A 17,854-nucleotide genomic window follows, 5' to 3' on the forward strand; every position below is an offset into this window, starting at 1 on the left:
GTATCTGGTGAGTGGAAGCAACTTTTCTACCAGACTTTTGAAAAAGGCACGAGTGAATTTTTATGGAACAATAGTCCTTAGGGAATCTCATTATCTGTTCGGGCAATGATTCCCAAGAAAGGAGCAGCGGTGGGGGCGGCTATAAGGAGGATCCAGCAGGACAGGGGCCTCGCTGAGTGCCCCGTGTGCACAGAAAAGACCAAGAAGTAGTCACCGTGACTGAGCCTGGGAAAGGTGTGTTAGTTTAATTAGCTGGTGATCTTGGTGCTCAAACCTCCAGCCATCTTTTAAAAACATCCCCATGTCCGTGTTTCACCCCAGACTAATGAAGTCACGATCTCTGGGGAGAGGACGCAGGTACCTGTCGTCTCTAAAGCTCACCAGGTGGTTCCGGGGGGCAGCCAACGGTTGTCACCTGCATCGCTGTTGGCTTTCATAGGACAAACTGAGATGTGCATTACCTTTTTGTATCTTAACTTTTTATATCTACTTGATATATTATCACTTGTGTAATGAGAATGTCTGTGCAGAGAGCGTTTGCCCCCATTCCTCCTTAAAGCAGCCCTCAGTGCTTACTTGGGGGTTTTATCAGAATAACATGAAGCACTAGGCCTGGTTGGGAGGCGTTTCGACATGGTGGAAGGAAGAACATGTCGTCCACTGGACCAGCGTTTAAATGCTGGCTGTGTGTGTGTCCTTGGATGAGTGATTTTCACTCGTCAATGGCTGCATTTATAAGTAATCTCGTAAGTATTAAAAGATTCCAACTGGGCCCCTGCGCAAAGGAAACGTCTCCCTTGTCTGGGAAGGTTGAGCCCACCGAAGCCATCAGCGGGGCCAGTGATGTCACTCTCATGGCCCCCCTCCAGAGGCCCAAAACGTCCGTTAACCACTTGGCCCTTCTTCTTTTCCTAGCATACAACTGATGCAGTATGTCATCTATGGAATTGCGTCCTTTTTCTTCTTGTACGGGATCATTCTGCTGGCAGAAGGCTTCTACACCACGAGCGCAGTGAAAGAGTTGCACGGGGAGTTTAAAACAACCGCCTGTGGCCGCTGCATCAGTGGGATGGTGAGTGCGGGTCTCCTGACTGATAGCCCAGCCGGAGCGCGCGCCCGCCCGCTTCTTTGTATTTGGTAAAAGCTAGCGGAGAGCACGTGCCGAGTCCGCGACAGCACGAGTGTCCGTTCCAACTTAGCGTGAGGAATGTGGAAAAATGCGCGGCATATTATGGAGGAGAAATTAAGATCTAGGGCTGGTAGGATGAAATCAAGCCTTTCTCTTACCAACGTCCAGGTAACAAGGGTATGGAAGATTTTTCAAACGTAAAGGCCCCCTGCTTCATTTATCTGTGAATATGGGTTGTGGCCACGAAGGCTCGCCCATACTATGATGAATGGGCCCAGTCCCTCTGGCAGTGTTGGCCAAGCATGCTTCCTACTAAGCACCTCGCCGGGCACTGTCCTCCAGAGGTTTAGAGCCTAAAGAGGGGGGTTAAGCAGGCTCCAGAGCCGGCCCGCCACCTGTTTTTATCCACCTAGGAGCTGGGGAAAAAAACAAAGGAATAATATCTTGGGACCCATGAATTTCTACGCCAGCCCTTCTAGGTTTGATGGCCATAGTAGACTTTTTGGCACCCAGCCACAGCCCTTCATTGACACGGGGTCTGCGGCCGCGGTCATGCTGTAACAGCGGCGCCGAGTGTCTGCGACCGCATGTGGCCTGTGGAGCCTGACGCGTCGTCGTCCCCTCTCCGGCCTTTTGCAGGCAGTGGTTGCTGTCGTCTGGTCTAGAGAAGGACAGAGCTGAAAAGGGGCCCATTAAGAGGCAGGGTTAGGAAGTGCCATCTCACAGGAGGAGAGTCAGGGGCGGACGGACAGGTGGGAAAGGGGCGTTCACGGAGTTTGATTTGGGGCGCATTGAAGCGCAGCTCGTAATAGCCTGGGCTGAGCAGCTGGCTGGCGTTTGGAGCAAGTGGTTGGATGAAAACAGTGGGCGAGTTGAGAGAGACGCGCTCCCACGGAGGCAGAACGGCCGGGCTGGCTGTGGGGCCACGGCTCCCGGGGGCCCCGATTGAGCTAGCTCTCTGCTGTCACGAGGGAAGGACGCAGAGCTCCTAAAAGTCCTCCTTAAGGGAGGCAGAGAGAGTGCAGTTACTTCTTTGGGCCCCGATGGGAGCCCGGGTTGGAAGGGGCCGGGACGCCGCATGCTCGTGGCCCGGCTGGACGCGTGCCGGGCAGGCCCTAGGCCAGCCTGTGCCGTGCGCCGGCCCTCCGTTTCCGCGAGCTGCAGCGGCGGGCAGGATCACTGCGGCCCTGGGGCACCTGGCGTGGAGGAGGAGCGAGCCTGAGCAGAGCAGCTCGGAGAAGAGGAGCTGTGGCCCGGCTGGCAGGGGAGGCTGGAGCCCAGAGGAGGGAAAGGCTGCTGCTGCGGGGGGCAGACCGCGGCCAGGAAAGGCCTTGGCTGCCGGGCTAGGGATGACATCGAAAGACAGGCAGGCTGTGACAGGACCACGGCCAGGGCAGAGCGAGGTCTCCGGGGCCCTGAGGGCCCTGGGGCAGCGACTGGAGGGAGAGGGAGGAAGGCGAGCCACAGGCGACGGATCGCGAGCCTTGAGTGAGAGCGCGCGCAGAAGCGGGGACAGAGGCGAAGCCCGCGGGCGAGGCGGGCTGCGGGGTCTGCTGTACGGGAGTTGAACGCGCGAGGGGCGAGCCGAGCCGAGCCGAGGACGCTGCCTGGCGTTGGGGCGCGTTCTGAAAATATCAGCCCCCCAAGCGTTTTTGAAACAGCCTTTTCAAAGCGCTCTGAAAAGCGGTAGTCCAAGCCGGTCAGGAAGAAAGGGAAGCCGAACGATCGTGTTCTGGGGAAATCGCCCATGGCGGTACAAGGGCCAGCACGATGAGGCCTCTGCCCGCGGCCGTCGCTGCTGTGGATCTTAAAGCAGAAAAACAAACACAAAACTAGAGGGAAATGAGCATTTCATCAGGTGCACTGTGCACTCAGCTTGTGTTCACGGCTCATGTAGACGTAGGAAAGGTGCAAGCACCTAATGCTTTTTAGTAGTTTCACAGGATCACAAAACTAGCCACGTTCCTTTGGGGATAAGGGCTTCCTGGAGCAGTGGCTGTTCTACGGCCCAACTATTATGTAAAAGAAAGGGCATTTGGGAAACTGATCGGGAGTTAAAATTCCGTGGCCCCTGAAAGCCTCCAGCCACTGTCCCCTGGTAAGTGCAGCACTGGTGTGTAGGAGGGGGTCCTGTCACCAACTAGCTCTGTGACCTTGGACAAGGGAGATCCTCGCGTGACCACCTATGCCCTTGCTCAAAGAGGGACCCGCAGAGTTCCAAGACTTCCCTTGTCACTGTCGTGCTCCAGGCGGTGCTCTGACTACGTCCCACAGGTTCGGTATCGGCCGGGCCCTCCTCCCGGCGGATGTGCTTGGCCCCGGTCGGTGACGATTCTTTCTCCTCCTCCTTTTCGGCCTAGTTCGTCTTCCTCACCTATGTGCTGGGAGTGGCCTGGCTGGGCGTGTTTGGTTTCTCTGCGGTGCCCGTGTTTATGTTCTACAACATATGGTCAACCTGTGAAGTCATCAAGTCCCCCCAGACCAATGGGACAGCCGGGGTGGAGCAGATCTGCGTGGACATCCGACAATACGGTACTTCCTTTTCATCTCCTCGCTTGCTTGGTATCCTCCTGTGCGTGCGTGGGTCTGGGCCTTAGTTATTTACATGGGCATCTAACCATCCCGGTGGGTTTCATCCCTTCTGCTGGAAGAGCTTATGATACTCTTTCCCTCAATGTGCTCCATTTTCTGGATGGAATCATCAGTTAGGCTCTAAAGGGTCATTTTTTAAAACTTAAGAGTCGCTCGTTCAGGGTATACAGTAAAAGAAACTTGTTTATAAGGCAGTTCAATCAAAAAAGACGTGTGGATACCCACTCTAAAAAGAGGATATTATTTTCCCTTCCACTTCTTTTCAGCTTTGTACCCTCCAATTTTCCATCCAGAATATTGCAGGCACCGTCTAATCCACTTACTCTGCACATTCACCTCTGTAAATCAGGTTTTTTTTTGCTTTACTATTGAAAAGCCAAACATGAAATCCAGGTGTATTTTGAAGTCATCAGAAGGTACTCTCTCAAAGCCAGCAGTTGGAACACACCTGTTCACACATATTTTCTAATGCGTGGGATCCGTACCCTCGGCAGCTAAGGTCTGGACAGGCCACACAAGGGGCCAGGGCGCCTCCTGTCCACCCCTGTAGACCCGACGTCCCTGTTGAGGGAGAGAAGGCAGTTTCAGTAGTGCTTCTGGCCAGGATGGTAGGAAATCCTGTTCCTGGCAGAAACAACTAGGAGGAAAAAAGAGCTTTTCATGAGCATTGAAGAGGAAATTCCTGTTGTTTCCCAGCTTTTCTGCTGCTTATTTTTCCTCTCTGGCTTCTCCTCCGTGTCTTACTGTGAACCATAATACCAAACTCACCTCAAACTGCCCGTCGGACTAGTCTCCTCTCATACAGCCACAGGCTCACCCACACTGTTCTTTAGTCTGTTTTCAGCCCATCCTAAAGTATTTGTAAGTGTAGATCTAGATGCTTATATCATCTCCCTCTTCTTAAACACTCATATAAAGGTTTGGTCATCAGTGTATTGTTAAAACAATTTCAATATTTGAAACCAGTGGTTTCGTTTCCCATTCCTCTGAAGCACGAAGACTTACTGCTGGTCCATAGCAAAGAGGGAAGCAAGGAAGAGTATGTTTTAAAAATCCTCCTCCCTTCCCTCCCGGGTGCAGGAGAACCTGACCCATGTCCTAGTTAAGCACACACCTACGCACAAGCAGCAGAAAGGGCAGCAGCTGCCGCCGCCCAATGCATGAGGGGCCTGCCAGAGGTGAGCTGGGTACAGTGAGAGGCACCACGGGCCGTGCTCTCTGGGCGGAAGGACAGTGGACGCAAAGACATACACACAAAATGGAAACCCAAACTCTAGAACATGATTACTCTGTCGAATTGCCGTGAACCTTTCTGAGCACAGCCTCCTGGTTTCAGAACGGATCTTGGGGCGGGCCACCGACATCGACCTGGAGGGGTGAGGCCGCAGACCCTGAAATTCCGGGGGAGATGTGTTGGTTTGGCTTCAGGAGGAGAAAATGCCCGTGCGGGGGGCTGTCCTGCGGCTGCTGAACTAGAGTTCAGGAGGGCTGTCGGCTCAACTGACCAAAGCGGAAATCACAGGGAAAACAATGGAGGTGTCTCATTCTCTTGCAGCCACTACAGTCAGTTGACTTTGCTCTTGCCCTGCTCTTGCCCTGTTGTCCAAGTAGGACTTGGGAATTTCCCAAACGCTTGTTCTCCAGGGAGCAGGTCCATCCGTTGTTGAAGAACGGGGTGGGTGAAAGGGGGGCGGGGGGCGCTGGACCGGGCACTGATCACTAAGCTGCTCCTGCCATTCGCTTCTCAGGTATCATTCCTTGGAACGCTTTCCCGGGCAGAATATGTGGCTCGGCCCTGGAGAACATCTGCAACACCAATGAGGTACACCCTGCCCCCTCCGCGGGCTCCTACATGACCCCTGCGCCAGAGAGGCTGAGCGAAGGGGTTCTCCTAGGGACCAAGAGCAAAGAGAGGGTTCTCTGCGTCCATTTGGGACCGAGAAAATGGCCCTGGTCCGTGGCCCATGCAGCGAGGAGCCTGCGCCCTCAGCCAGCTTTCTCTTTGGGGTGGCGATTCGAGAGGGAGCCCAGTCCCGCCGATCTGAATACACTTTCACCTTCAGATACTGTTTCAAAGTAGGACACTTGTCACACAGAGCCAGTACATTTTCGTAGAGAAGACTGCCCTGAAGTTGTCGTATACAAGCAAAGGTTTTTTTTTTTATACATTGGCACTTCGTCTCACGTTTCCAGACGGAGCTGCTGCGATTTCTTGTTCGTTCTTAACTGGCACTAACTCCTGACCCACTACGCCCTAGAGTAGTCTTGAGGCAGTGGTTTCGCCCTGTTTATAAAAGCAAATTCTCAAGTGCACGCATGGAAGCGTGCATACCCAAGAGAAGCCTGGCGTGCTGCGGGAAGCCGCGAGCGACTGAGAGCGCAGGGTCCGCCTACCTGGCTGCTCTGCGGGTGGATCCTGGATCAGGCTGCAGGCATGCCGGGGCCCAGCGACCGTGCTGTAACCGGTCTGGGGCCCAGCTGGGCTGCAGGAACTTTGGAAAGCCCCGTAGGTGATCGCAGCAGGTGGCCAGCCTTTTTGCACAACAGCCCTAGAAGAGAAAGAGGGAGCTGCGCCCGCACCAGGGGAGGCCATCTCCTTGCACAGATAAAATGCCCACGTTGGTGCCCTGTTCTCTCCTAGTTCTACATGTCCTATCACCTGTTCATCGTGGCCTGTGCCGGAGCTGGCGCCACCGTCATTGCCTTGGTGAGTACTGGCCCCAGGACGGGCCTAGTGCGGGTCCCCTCCTGACAGATTTCCCTTCCAGCCCACAAGGCTGGGACTCGACCTGGGTTCGGTTTCCCCTGTATAAACTTACCCCATGTCTAGATTGCAGGCAGGGCGAGGTGGTGGTCTAGGCACCCATGGTAGGTGATGCCATTTGGATTCTGTGGCAAGAATCCGTTTGCTTCTGTTCGCTTCTGCTGCAAGAAAGAAAGACCTCTTATGGAGTACCTATTGCTGATTCTTGAACAGCACTGTAACTCCAACCTGAATGTAGTTTAACACACGTGTTTTCTCCGTAAGGCCCCTCGCCGCCTGCCTGCGCTTAGGGACCGTAGACAGCCCTTCGGCACGCCGGCGAGGGAACGGGTAAAGAGCGAAATCACAGCAACGCAATCTACATGGCACTAGCTAGATGATGAAAAGGACGTTTTTTATACAGCCCAAGAGTTGCCCCAAGAAGGCACAGGGGAGCCTTGGTTGCCTCAGCTTTTCCCGCACTCTGCCACGGCAGTGCCATGAGTCCTGACCTGCGAGTTAGAGAAATTTTTAGCACGAAGGCAAATTCACACGTGGGGGGGGGGGGTGCCAACCACACAGGTGTATGTATGTTCGTGGGTGCGTGTATAACACTTGGGAGCGGGGCTGGGCTTGCGGTGCCGAGAAATCTAAGACTCGTAGAGAGGAGGGGAAATCTCATGTGCTCGGAAATGCGTCCTTCCCAGTGTTTCCTACGTTGACGTCATCCCTTCCCCTTCCAGCCAGGGAAAGAACCACCCGCTGCCTCACTGGGGTGACCTGTTCTCTTCGCTGAGCAACAGGCAAAGGAGTAACAGCTGCTGAGCGAGCAGCGTGGGAAAGAACGAGGGGAAACGGGGCTCTTAGCCTCACCTTTCTTTCTCCTGCTGCTCACCCAGTTCTGGCCTTTTTTAAATACATCCAGTCGTTTTCATAAGCGTACTGACGGGAGAGCAGAGGACCGACTTACACGTGAAATGCCCAATATGAACTGGGGTGTGTGGCAGCTAGGAAAAGTCTTCTCTTAACGCTTGTAACTGGGAAAAAGGCAGCACACCGTAGGCTCGGAGCTGGCCCTCATCCCCACCCGCGTTGCGAAGTGTCAGGGCGCCGGCCCTCACTGCCTGTCTCTTACTGTCCTGTTCTGTTCTCTTCCCCCAGCTGATCTACATGATGGCTACTACATATAACTATGCGGTTTTGAAGTTTAAGAGTCGGGAAGATTGCTGCACTAAGTTCTAACTTGCATAAGGCCAATAAGGAGCTTTAGACAGCTATACGCAGTAGCATGAAGTCTCACTGACCCCCAGACTACCGCAGGGCCTAGGGCTCTGCAGCTTTGTTATAGTACTTTGTCAATCGCTTTAGTCAACTCACTGTGCATGGTAGATTAATGACATGACTTACCGTCCATGAACTACAAAATAATGAGATCGGGCTCTGTCCACCTTTTCGGAAGGGATTCAGTTATGTACTGACATTGGTGAGCAGCCACTGAGAAACTGAACTGAAACTTTGAGCAGTAGTGTCTCTAAGTATTAAACACTTTGCAATACCTGCCGTTTCCGTTACTCTTGCTTGTCCGATAACCACTTTCAGTGATGAAAACAAGTGCTGAAGATGAAATGGAGGAGAACCGTTTTCCTCGGAATTCGGTCTCGTGAGACTCTGTCTGGAAAATACGTTACAAACAAACAGAGTCTACATTTGATTCCAACATGATTTTAAAGTAGATTCCACCATTTTCTTGATGATGACAGGGCTCCCTACCCAGTAATGCCCCTCAAATGAGCTCTTTTTCTTCCAGTTCTTGACAGCTTATTTGCTGTCTCATTTTTACACACCACCATCGGTCCTTTCAGAGACCCCAGAATTGATAACCTCCAAGGGTTGGGTGTGGGTGAGTAGTGAGTGATGCCTCAGAGCCCCTTCTCAAGCTGCACGTAAGATTTTCAGGGGGAGAGGAATTGGAAAGTCTCAAATTATGTCGAGAAGGAGATGATATCAGGAGCTCGAGAGGTAGGTGCCGCAGGAAAGATGAGGAAAATAGGCAGGCAAGAAGTGTTCGCCCCATCAACTGTAAAGAATGGTACTAATAGAGATTCTGACGTTCTGTGAAATGAAATCAGGGCAGTTATAAAGTGAAAACTGGAGTTGCACTACCAAAAAGGTGCTAACACAGAGACTGCATGCTTTGCTTACAGTTCTTAATGCTGGTTTTGACATTGACTTCCTTTTTACATGTTACATATGTAGTTTTATATTACTTACTCAAAATAAACCTTGTTCACACTTTCAGGCCTTCGGGGGAATTCTTTTTATCCACAGATGTGCAAAGATCTAGCTTTCCTAACACCACCGATTCTAACATCACCACACGGCGTGTTTCTGCATTTCTGCCTTACAGTTACCCTCAAAAGGCTAAAAAGCGCCCTGTCGTATTTCACTTTTGCCTTTTCTTAACAGTAACTTCTGTGGCCGTTGTCTCCAAGTTCATTACGTTTGCGTGTGTACTAACTTTTCCTCGGCCTCTTGCTATGAAGCGTCTTAGCAGAGCATGCGCTCAGCCTCCGACGCCTCCGACGGAGAACAGAATGAGTATTAATACGGAATAACCACCTCTCCCTTTTTCCAGTACAGAGCGTCTCATCTACCTCGCAGCTCGCTTTGCCTTCTGCCATGCTCACTAGCCATCATGCTCACCCTTCTTTTCCAGATCCACTTCCTCATGATACTGTCTTCTAACTGGGCTTACTTAAAGGATGCGAGCAAAATGCAGGCTTACCAGGATATCAAAGCAAAGGAAGAACAGGAACTGCAAGATATCCAGTCTCGGTCAAAAGAACAACTCAATTCTTACACATAAATGTTTGCCAGAGGGTCTCAGCCAACGAATTTACAGCTCTGACCAATCATCAGACAGACAGCTGCTCTGCAGTACCGATGTGTACCCCACCAAACAAACTCGTAGAAGCCCAAACAAACACTTCACTGTCGGTCTCAAGCTGCTGGGATGTATTTCTAGGAAAACCTTCCAGTAGGTCCATCTTTCTTTTTCTTTAGAACAGATAGTGGAGGTTTCATGGGAGCCATTTTAAAAGGCAACACACTTTGGCAAAAGGAGTGCTCATCATGCGTTTGAAAATCTGTGGCACGTTCACGATCCTACCAAGACAGGCTGTGAGAAGGCATCATACCCCTATCTTGATAGGGACCCCTGCCATACCAGCATCGGGGGGGTGTGACCACAGATTCACTTGAGGCTATCCGTTCTCAAATAAATAAACGTATCTAAACTAGGAGATAAAGTGGAATTGAGGTGAAGTTAGTTCCATGTCTGACAGACAGCTGACATTTATGAAGCTGGGGCTCCAAGATAAAGTGATTCTTACAATTGACCTTTTTTTAAAAAAAAATTTGCTGACCTCCCCCCCCGCAGGACATATTCATTTCCTGACCCAGTCAGTCCTGACCCAGTCAGAAATCCTTTTTTCCCAAGAATGTTAAACCGAGCCCATTAGAATAACTGTGCTACACCGAGCGCGGAAGAAGCTGGATTGCAACTGCCAGACTTTCCAGAATCAATTTCATAATAGATTTCATGTTAATACAGGGACCCAGTTGCCATGATTCTTCTTGAGAAATGTCAGCTCTGCCTTACTATTTCCTTCAAGTTTCTAAGAACTTCAGTTACAACAGGCAACCCCAAATCCTTCCTAGAATTTTGTTCCACAAAAATGTTTTTCTTAATGGAGAAGTGTTACCTTATTAAAATGACCACCACTCGAAACCGTTTTTACGTGGTCTGAATAGTGAGTTTACAGTTTCATACCAACTATCTAAAACCGCATTACCAACAGACCGCACACCACCTACCTTTTATTATAGACTTGACTACTGAAGTAATTTCCATTAGGGTTGGTACTTCTTTCACTTTGTCTTATCTAAATCTGAGTTTCCTGGAATGATATAAAGTTCAGTGTTCAGCAAACACACAACCAAAACCCCCCCACAAAAACAAACAAACAAAAAACCCAACTGCTTGAGTTGTAAGCCATCTTCGAAAGAAACTTGCCTTCTTAAAAATTATTCTGTTTCAGAACATTACGTAAGTGACTCTAGGCATCGAGTATCAGTGATGGTAAACTGTGTGGTGTTCTTTAGGAAATGATACATATAACTGTCGGGTGCGCATCAGAGCTTCTTAACGGGGGCTGCATAATATAGGGTTAACTCTGTATATTCATGTGAAGACTTAACTTGTGGTTGGGCTGTTTCCTGGATTTGTGTTAAAATGAAAGGAAGCATACCTTTATCAGATGCTATTAAAATGGAACATCAAGTATAGTAGTTCCTTTGGATTCTTTTTTGTTGGTGGTGTTAATGCCTAAAAAAATGCCTCCTGGGATCCTGACTTTGTTTTTCTTTTTCATGGGGAGACGTTCTCTTCTGTGTACAACAAACAGTTGTTCCACAAGAGCTTGGTGTTTTGGTTTCCTGTTGCATGACAGACTTAAATTTTTTTTCTAGCAGTGGAGGTGCTGTTTCGAGTCCAGTGTTCTAGAAGAGGCAGTGTCTAAAGCCTACTTTTACTTTTCTAATTCTGGTAGCCATTACCAGGAGTTTTTGAAAGTTTGGTTTCAGTAGTCCAATATTTTTTATGTACAGAGCGTTAAATTTTGCTATGTATAATAAATTTTTGTAACCTAACAGTGAATCAATATTTTCTATCAGTGCCAAGGGCTTCCTGTAGTTCTAATTCAAGTGTTACAATAAATATTTGTAGATAATAGTCAGCACTTGTGTATGCTTCTTTTAAAGATCCATTTAGGTGGCAATAGCTGTGGATGTATTAAGAGAAATGCAATAAAAGTTACAGCTCCATTCACTTGCCTTTTTACCATACATAAATACCGTCCTGCTCTGCTCTGTCGGTATGGTGTCATTTTTTAAAGTGTGCGTGATCAAGATGCCCCATTTGTGAGCAGATCAAGTTTCTAACTGCTACATGTTTCATTTCTGACGGAAACCTCTTTTAAAGCAAGAGCAATGTGAGAAACCAGCGTAACCCACTGGGCTGTCTTTTACATCAAGTGCCACTAACACTGTAGTCTACAGTTTTTCTGACTAGCTTCCTACTCGCTTATGGGAGTGACACCAAGCTTTAAGTTTGGGGAAAGTGGAAACGATGAGGAACCTTCATCAAGGTCCACGTCCCACTGGCTGTGTCACAAACCCAAGATACAGACGTCGACTCTACAGCGGCGTCCTCCTGTGTACAGCACAGGGAACTGTACTCACTCTTTTGTAATAAGGTGTAAGGGGAAAGAGTCTCAAGAAGAGTAGATAGATATACATAGATATGTACAACTACATCAATTTGCTGTACGCCTGCAACACAGCACTGTAGATCCACTGTACTTCAATTAAAAACCTCTACTGAGAGAACAACTATTCAGATCAAACGGCTGCTCGCTAAAGCAACAGAGCTCAATTTGTTCCTTAGTATTTCACTTGTATCACCTCTCATCTGTCAGCATGATTATACATCTGGACTTCCTACAGCTGACCTTTCCTAGTAGTGCCCGGCTTCGGTCACTGCTGACACACTGTCGGCTCTGAGGGAGGTGCTGCCTCCGGCTCATCACCCTTAATGCACGCTCAGCAGCAGAACCACCCGGAGCCCAAGCAGGACGCCGTGGGTCACCCTGCTTAATGCCCTTCTGTTTCTGGAGCACTGTGTGCAGTCACGGAGTTACAGAAGATCACATGCACTATCTTCATTATTGACAGCAGTCCTGCCACAAAACATAGCAACCCCCGGAGGGTGAAGTAGAGACTTCCATTTCTCTAGTTATACCTTGTGCCACTTGACGTTTAAGACATGCAAATCGAGTCAGAATTATCAGAATTATACAGGAGGGACCTACTCACGTAAACACCAACAAGCAAAATACTTTAAGTCCATTAAAAAGTGATGACCGACGTTTCTACAAGAAAAGTTTTGAAACAAATCCTTTTCGGGCTTTCTAATACCATTAGAGTCCGAATCCAGGCAAACCTCAGACACTCTGGGTTCCGTTCCAGACCACTGCGATACGGCGACTATCACAGAGTAACATGAATTGTTTGGTTTCCCAGTGCATATAAAAGTTATGTTTACACTATACTGTGTAGTCTCTCAGCATGTGCAGTAACATTATGTCTAAAACAACAACATACATACCTTCAATCAAAGAGACTTCATTGCCGACAACGCTATCCATCATCTGCGACTTCATTCAGCGAGTGGTAATCTTTTGGCTAGTGGAGGGTTGGAAATATTGTTCAATTTACCAAGATGTGACACAAAGACACAATGTGAGCAAATGCCCACTGGAAAATTAGAACCCACAGACTTGCTCGACACAGGGTTGCCACAGGCCTTCAATTTGTAAAAATCTTAGTATCTGTGACACGCGATAAAGCAAAGCGCAATAACACGAGGCCTGCCTGTATTAAGATTTAAAAGAGCCCATCCGCTTTGTTATTACTTATCTTTTCCTAAACGGTGCCAGCTTTCGCCAGCTAGTGCAGGACTAGTTTGTTCTTGGGAGTTTGTGAGAAACATGACAGATTTAAGGTACCTTTTCAAAATGCGTATTAGGATGAGTAAAACTACAGAATGTTTTAAGGAAAGAAAAATACACATAGAGCTCAGTCAGGTTGGGCAAAGAACGTTCTTTTTCTAAACTGCCCCTCAACCTTCCTGGTTTGATATTTAAACTTGATTGTACCTACCTGGGGAAGACTTAAACAGACTCCGTTCAGGGCGTCTTGCGGAGGCAGGAGCCGGCAGCCTGCAGGGGAGTGTGGCTCACAGTTCAAAAGCTGTATTCACAGGCATCCGAGATGATACAGCCATCTGAAATGCTACGTAAAGAGATGACTTACTTTTCTTTAAACAGACTCTAACCTCATATGGAGTGTTAAGATGACTACTTAGGCTTACATGTCGAATCTTAAAAAAAAGAAAAGGTACCAATGAACTTATTTAACAAAACAGCAGTAGAGTCACAGAGGTTGGTAACTGTAAGTTTGTTTTCTACGGGGAAAGCCTGGGGGGAGGGATCAGTTAGGAGCTTGGGATTAACATATACACACTACTATACATGAAATAGGTAACTAATAAGGACCTACTGTATAGCACAGGGAACTCAATACTCTGTCATGGCCTATATGGAAAAAGAATTTAAGAGAAAAACACCCAGTCGATATATGTATATGTATAACTGATTCACTCTGCTGTACACCTGAAACTAACAACACTGTAAATCAACTATACTCCAATAAAAATTAAAAACAAAAAACCCTACTACATAGAATGTAAGTTGACTGACAGAAAAACAAAATAAAGCTACCAAACCCCAAGCTAGAAAACTGAAAGAATACAATAAATTATGTAGACAAGGGCTTTGACAATATAAGCTGGGGGGAAAAGTGAGTACTACTACAAAGTGTTAAAAAGTTATCTGAGAGGGGCTTCCCTGGTGGCACAGTGGTTGAGACTCCACCTGCCCGTGGCAGGGGACACACGTTCGAGCCCTGGTCCGGGAAGATCCCACATGCCGCGGAGCAACTAAGCCCGTGCGCCACAACTACTGAAGCCCGTGCACCTAGAGCCCACGTTCCACAACAAGAGAAGCCACCGCGATGAGAAGCCCACGCACTGCAACGAAGAGTAGCCCCCGCTCGCCGCAACTAGAGAACAGCTGCTGGCAGCAACAAAGACCCAACGCAGCCAAAAAAACATACATTAAAAAAATAAAGTTACCTGAGGGTATAGGTCTAAGACAGTGACCTAGGAGGCTGCTGAACTCCCCCTCCTCCCATGGACACACCGAATATACCACCGCACACAGAGCAAGTTTTCCTGAAAGAAGGAAAAAAAAAACCAGCTGAGCTACTCATACACATCTAGCAAACAAGAAAATACCCACATCGAAACGGGCAGCAAAGGCTCAGACATACTCTCACCATAAACCCTAACTCTGGCACATCACCATACACTCCGGTGGGCACTCCCAACTCCAAAGTTCCCCCTGAAGAGCAAAGACTTTGGACCCCACATCTGGCATGCCAGCACCCCAACTTTTAAGACTTCCACCTAAGAAATGCCCCCTCTCCCCCACCCCGCCAAACACCTAGTTTGGGGACTTGCATCCAAGAAACCCACAAGACTATAACAGAGAGTTCTTAGCCAGCTCTAGAGGACTCACCAACTCCTAGTCTTTCCCTAAAAAGGGTCTATTTGCAGATACTAAAAGCTGTTGCCTGACAGCCAGGCTTCTAATTTCGCACACATCTAGGGGCTGACTGCCATCCTCCCCAGAGACCAAGAAATCCACTGGATACCTCCTCCGCCTACTCCCTCTAGCCTGCTCCAAATCACCACTATCTCCCAGGAAGCAGCTGATACACACATCTTCAGCAGCTGCCGCCCGAGGGACAGATTGACCCACATTGTCTGGCTCTGATGCCCAATAGGGCTTGCATTCACAAGTCCTACAGGGCTGCAGCAAACAAAGCAACAGTTCTTAACAGGCACAGGAGCACCCCCCGCAGCTATACACCCAGGCCAAGTGCCCAGGGAGCAGGCAAAAACCCCTATCTCCCAGTTGACGCTAGGAAAGGGCCTAACTACACACTTGCCCAGCTGCCATCTGAGGGTTCAGCCTCCAATCAACCTGCATCTAGGTGCTGACGGTGATCCTCCCCATCGGGAAACTGACCAGTCTTAACACACCCTCAACTACCAACAGGCTCCAAGAACAAAGAAGGCAGCTTGGACTATTACAAAGGTTTGCGATGCAACCCAAAGCTTGCGCTGGGCTGACCAACAAAGTTCATCTCCTGCATGAGACCACTCTGTCAAGCCTGCGAGAGGTGGCTGTTTTATCGAATGCACAGAAGCCAGCACAGACAGTGAGGAAAATGAAGAAACAATGGACTATGTTCCAAACAAAAGAACAAGATTGAACTCCAGAAATAGACCTTAATGAAATGGAAATAAGTGACTTACCTGAGAGTTCAAGCTAACAGTCGTACAGATGCTCACCGAGGTCAGGAGAACGATGCACGAACACAGTGAGAATTTCAACGAAGAAAATACCTCAAAGCACCAAACACATCACATAGCTGAAGAATACAATAACTGAATAATTCAACAGAGGGCTTCAACAGCAGACTCGATTAAACCAAAGGATAAGCAAACTTGGAGACAGGTCACTGTCATTTATCCAGTCAGGGGAGCAAATAGAAAAAATAATGAAAAAGAATGAAGATAACTTAAGGGACTTACAGGACACCATCAGGTGAGCCAAATTATACACATTATAGAGGTCAATGACAGAGACGAGAAAGGGGCAGGAAGTTTATTGAAAGAAATAATGGCTGCAAACTTCCCTAACATAGGGGAAGAAACATCCAGATCCGCACAGTCCAGAGACTTCAAAAAAACATGAATCCAAAGAGACACACACAGAGACACATTACTTTTGAACTGTCAAAAGCTAACGACAAGAAAAGAATCTGAAAAACAGCCAGAGAAAAACAACTTGTCACATGTAAGGGAATACCCCTAAGACTATCAACAGCAACTCTGCAGGCCAGAAGAGAATGAAATGACATATGCAAACTGCTCAAAGAGAAAAGTTTCCAATCAGGGATACTATACCCAGCAAAGCGGTGCTTCACAACTGAAGGAGAGAGAGTTTTCCAGACAAGCAAAGGCTGAAGGGAGTTCATCACCACCAGAGCAGTCTTACAAGAAATGTTAAAGTTCTTCAAGCTAAAATGAAAAGATGCTAATTAGTGATGGGAAAACATATCAAAGTGTTGATATAAAACTCACTGGTAAAGGTAACTATATAGTTAAATTCAAAATAATGTTGTTATAGTGGTGGGTAAATCACTTGTAACTCTAGCATTAAGGTTAAAAGACAAAAGGATTGAAAATAACTGTACAATAATTTGTTAATGGATACACGATGTAAGAAACATATAAGTTGTGACATCAAAAACAAAATGGAGGGAGTGTATAAACGTAGACCTCTTGTACATGTTCAAAATTAAGTTATCAGCTTAAAATACACTGTTATAAGTATGTTCTATATAATTCCCAGGGTAACCACAAAGCGAAAACCTATAACACATACACAACAGATAAATAAATCTAAGCATAACACTACAGAACATCATCAAATCACAAAGGAAGAAAACAAGAGAGGAAAATACGAAGGAATTACAAAACAATCAGAAAACAATAAAATGGCAAAAGTCAGTCCATACCTATCCATAATTACTTTAAGTATAAACAGACTCAATTCTCAGATTAAAAAACAGAGTGAAATGGATCACTTTCCTGTACACTTGAAACTAACACAACATTGTAAATTAACTCTACTTCAATTAAAAAAAAAAAGACACAGTGGCTGAATGGATAAAACAAACAAACAAACAAACAAACCATGACCCATAAACATGCTGCCCCAAAGAGACTCACTTTAGCTTTAAGGACAAACCAGACTGAATGTAAAGGGGAGAGACAACCAGCAGTTGAGGGAGCAGGACGCATTGGGATGGCAGGGCGGATGCTCGTGGCTGGACCCGATCCTCATGGTGCACATTTCTCCACTCAGGGCCTCAGACTGTGGACTGGCGCCCTGGAAATATGTTTGTCCAATGTCCCTTGGCAGGGTCTGACTGCCAGGGAGGGGACAGATTCCTCCCTCCCCAACATGCATCCTGGCCCATGCTTGGCTGGTTCTGGGGACTGGAATTCGTTTCCAAGTTTCACCGTAGGCCAGCCTCAGCCAGTGCAAGCGCACTGAGAAATTTTCACCATCATCTTCAGTCAATATCACACCCTTTGTGCACGCATGAAGAAAGTTTCCCTTTTCTCCCCCTTGCTGCCGCCACAACCAAGGAACATCCATAAACAAGACCAAAAAAAAAAAAATGCAGTAATACTGAATTTTTTTTTTTTTTTTTTTTTTTTTTTTTTTACGGTGAACGGAGGGAGGGACTTCCCTGGTGGTCCAGTGGTTAAGACTCCACGCTCTCAATGCAGGGGGCCTGGGTTCGATCTCTGATCAGGGAACTAGATCCCATACGCCGCAACTAAAGATCCCACATGCCACGACGAAGATCCCGTGTGCCGCAACTAAGACCCGGCACAGCCAAATAAATAAATATTAAAAAAAAAAAAAAGTGAACGGAGGAAAAAAAAAAAATTCCACGCAAATAAAAGCCAAAGGAAAGCAGAGGTAGGTAGCTATACTTATATTGGACAAAATAGACTTTAAGCCAAAGACTGTAACAATAGACAAAGAAGGTCATTATGTAATGAT

At 47.7% G+C, this 17,854-nt stretch overlaps 2 protein-coding genes and 1 long non-coding RNA gene across 17 annotated transcripts in view; 1 reads left to right on the forward strand and 2 right to left on the reverse strand.

Moving 5' to 3' along the window:
• GPM6B (glycoprotein M6B) overlaps positions 1–13,818 on the forward strand; it is a 162,518-nt gene extending 148,700 nt beyond the window's left edge. For 5 of the 8 annotated variants that reach the window (XM_067023512.1, XM_059050910.2, XM_067023509.1 and 2 more), the window contains 5 exons: positions 916–1,072; positions 3,490–3,661; positions 5,470–5,543; positions 6,363–6,428; positions 9,181–13,818. In XM_067023512.1, the coding sequence (XP_066879613.1) occupies positions 916–1,072; positions 3,490–3,661; positions 5,470–5,543; positions 6,363–6,428; positions 9,181–9,330 (619 nt within the window). In that variant the 3' untranslated portion in view covers positions 9,331–13,818. Of the gene's footprint in view, positions 1–915; positions 1,073–3,489; positions 3,662–5,469; positions 5,544–6,362; positions 6,429–7,625; positions 8,020–9,180 lie in introns of those variants that run through there. The other 3 variants (XM_067023511.1, XM_059050911.2, XM_067023510.1) reach the window with 1 other exon arrangement.
• LOC131748690 (uncharacterized) lies at positions 3,220–8,152 on the reverse strand. Its single transcript, XR_010838673.1, has 3 exons — positions 8,021–8,152; positions 6,541–6,646; positions 3,220–4,282 (listed from the first exon to the last, which is right to left on the reverse strand). It is a non-coding gene; the product is annotated as an uncharacterized lncRNA (long non-coding RNA).
• Positions 12,691–17,854, reverse strand: part of OFD1 (OFD1 centriole and centriolar satellite protein) — a 131,915-nt gene continuing 126,751 nt past the window's right edge. For all 8 annotated transcript variants that reach the window (XR_010838665.1, XR_010838668.1, XR_010838666.1 and 5 more), the window contains 5 exons: positions 16,180–16,293; positions 15,526–15,615; positions 14,278–14,376; positions 13,245–13,376; positions 12,691–12,767 (listed from right to left, as the gene is read on the reverse strand). The gene's annotated coding sequence lies outside the window, so the exon portion shown is untranslated. The remainder of the gene's footprint in view (positions 12,768–13,244; positions 13,377–14,277; positions 14,377–15,525; positions 15,616–16,179; positions 16,294–17,854) is intronic.

The sequence above is a fragment of the Kogia breviceps genome, chromosome X, assembly GCF_026419965.1.
Source record: "Kogia breviceps isolate mKogBre1 chromosome X, mKogBre1 haplotype 1, whole genome shotgun sequence".
In the NCBI taxonomy this organism is placed as follows: Eukaryota; Metazoa; Chordata; class Mammalia; order Artiodactyla; family Physeteridae; genus Kogia; species Kogia breviceps.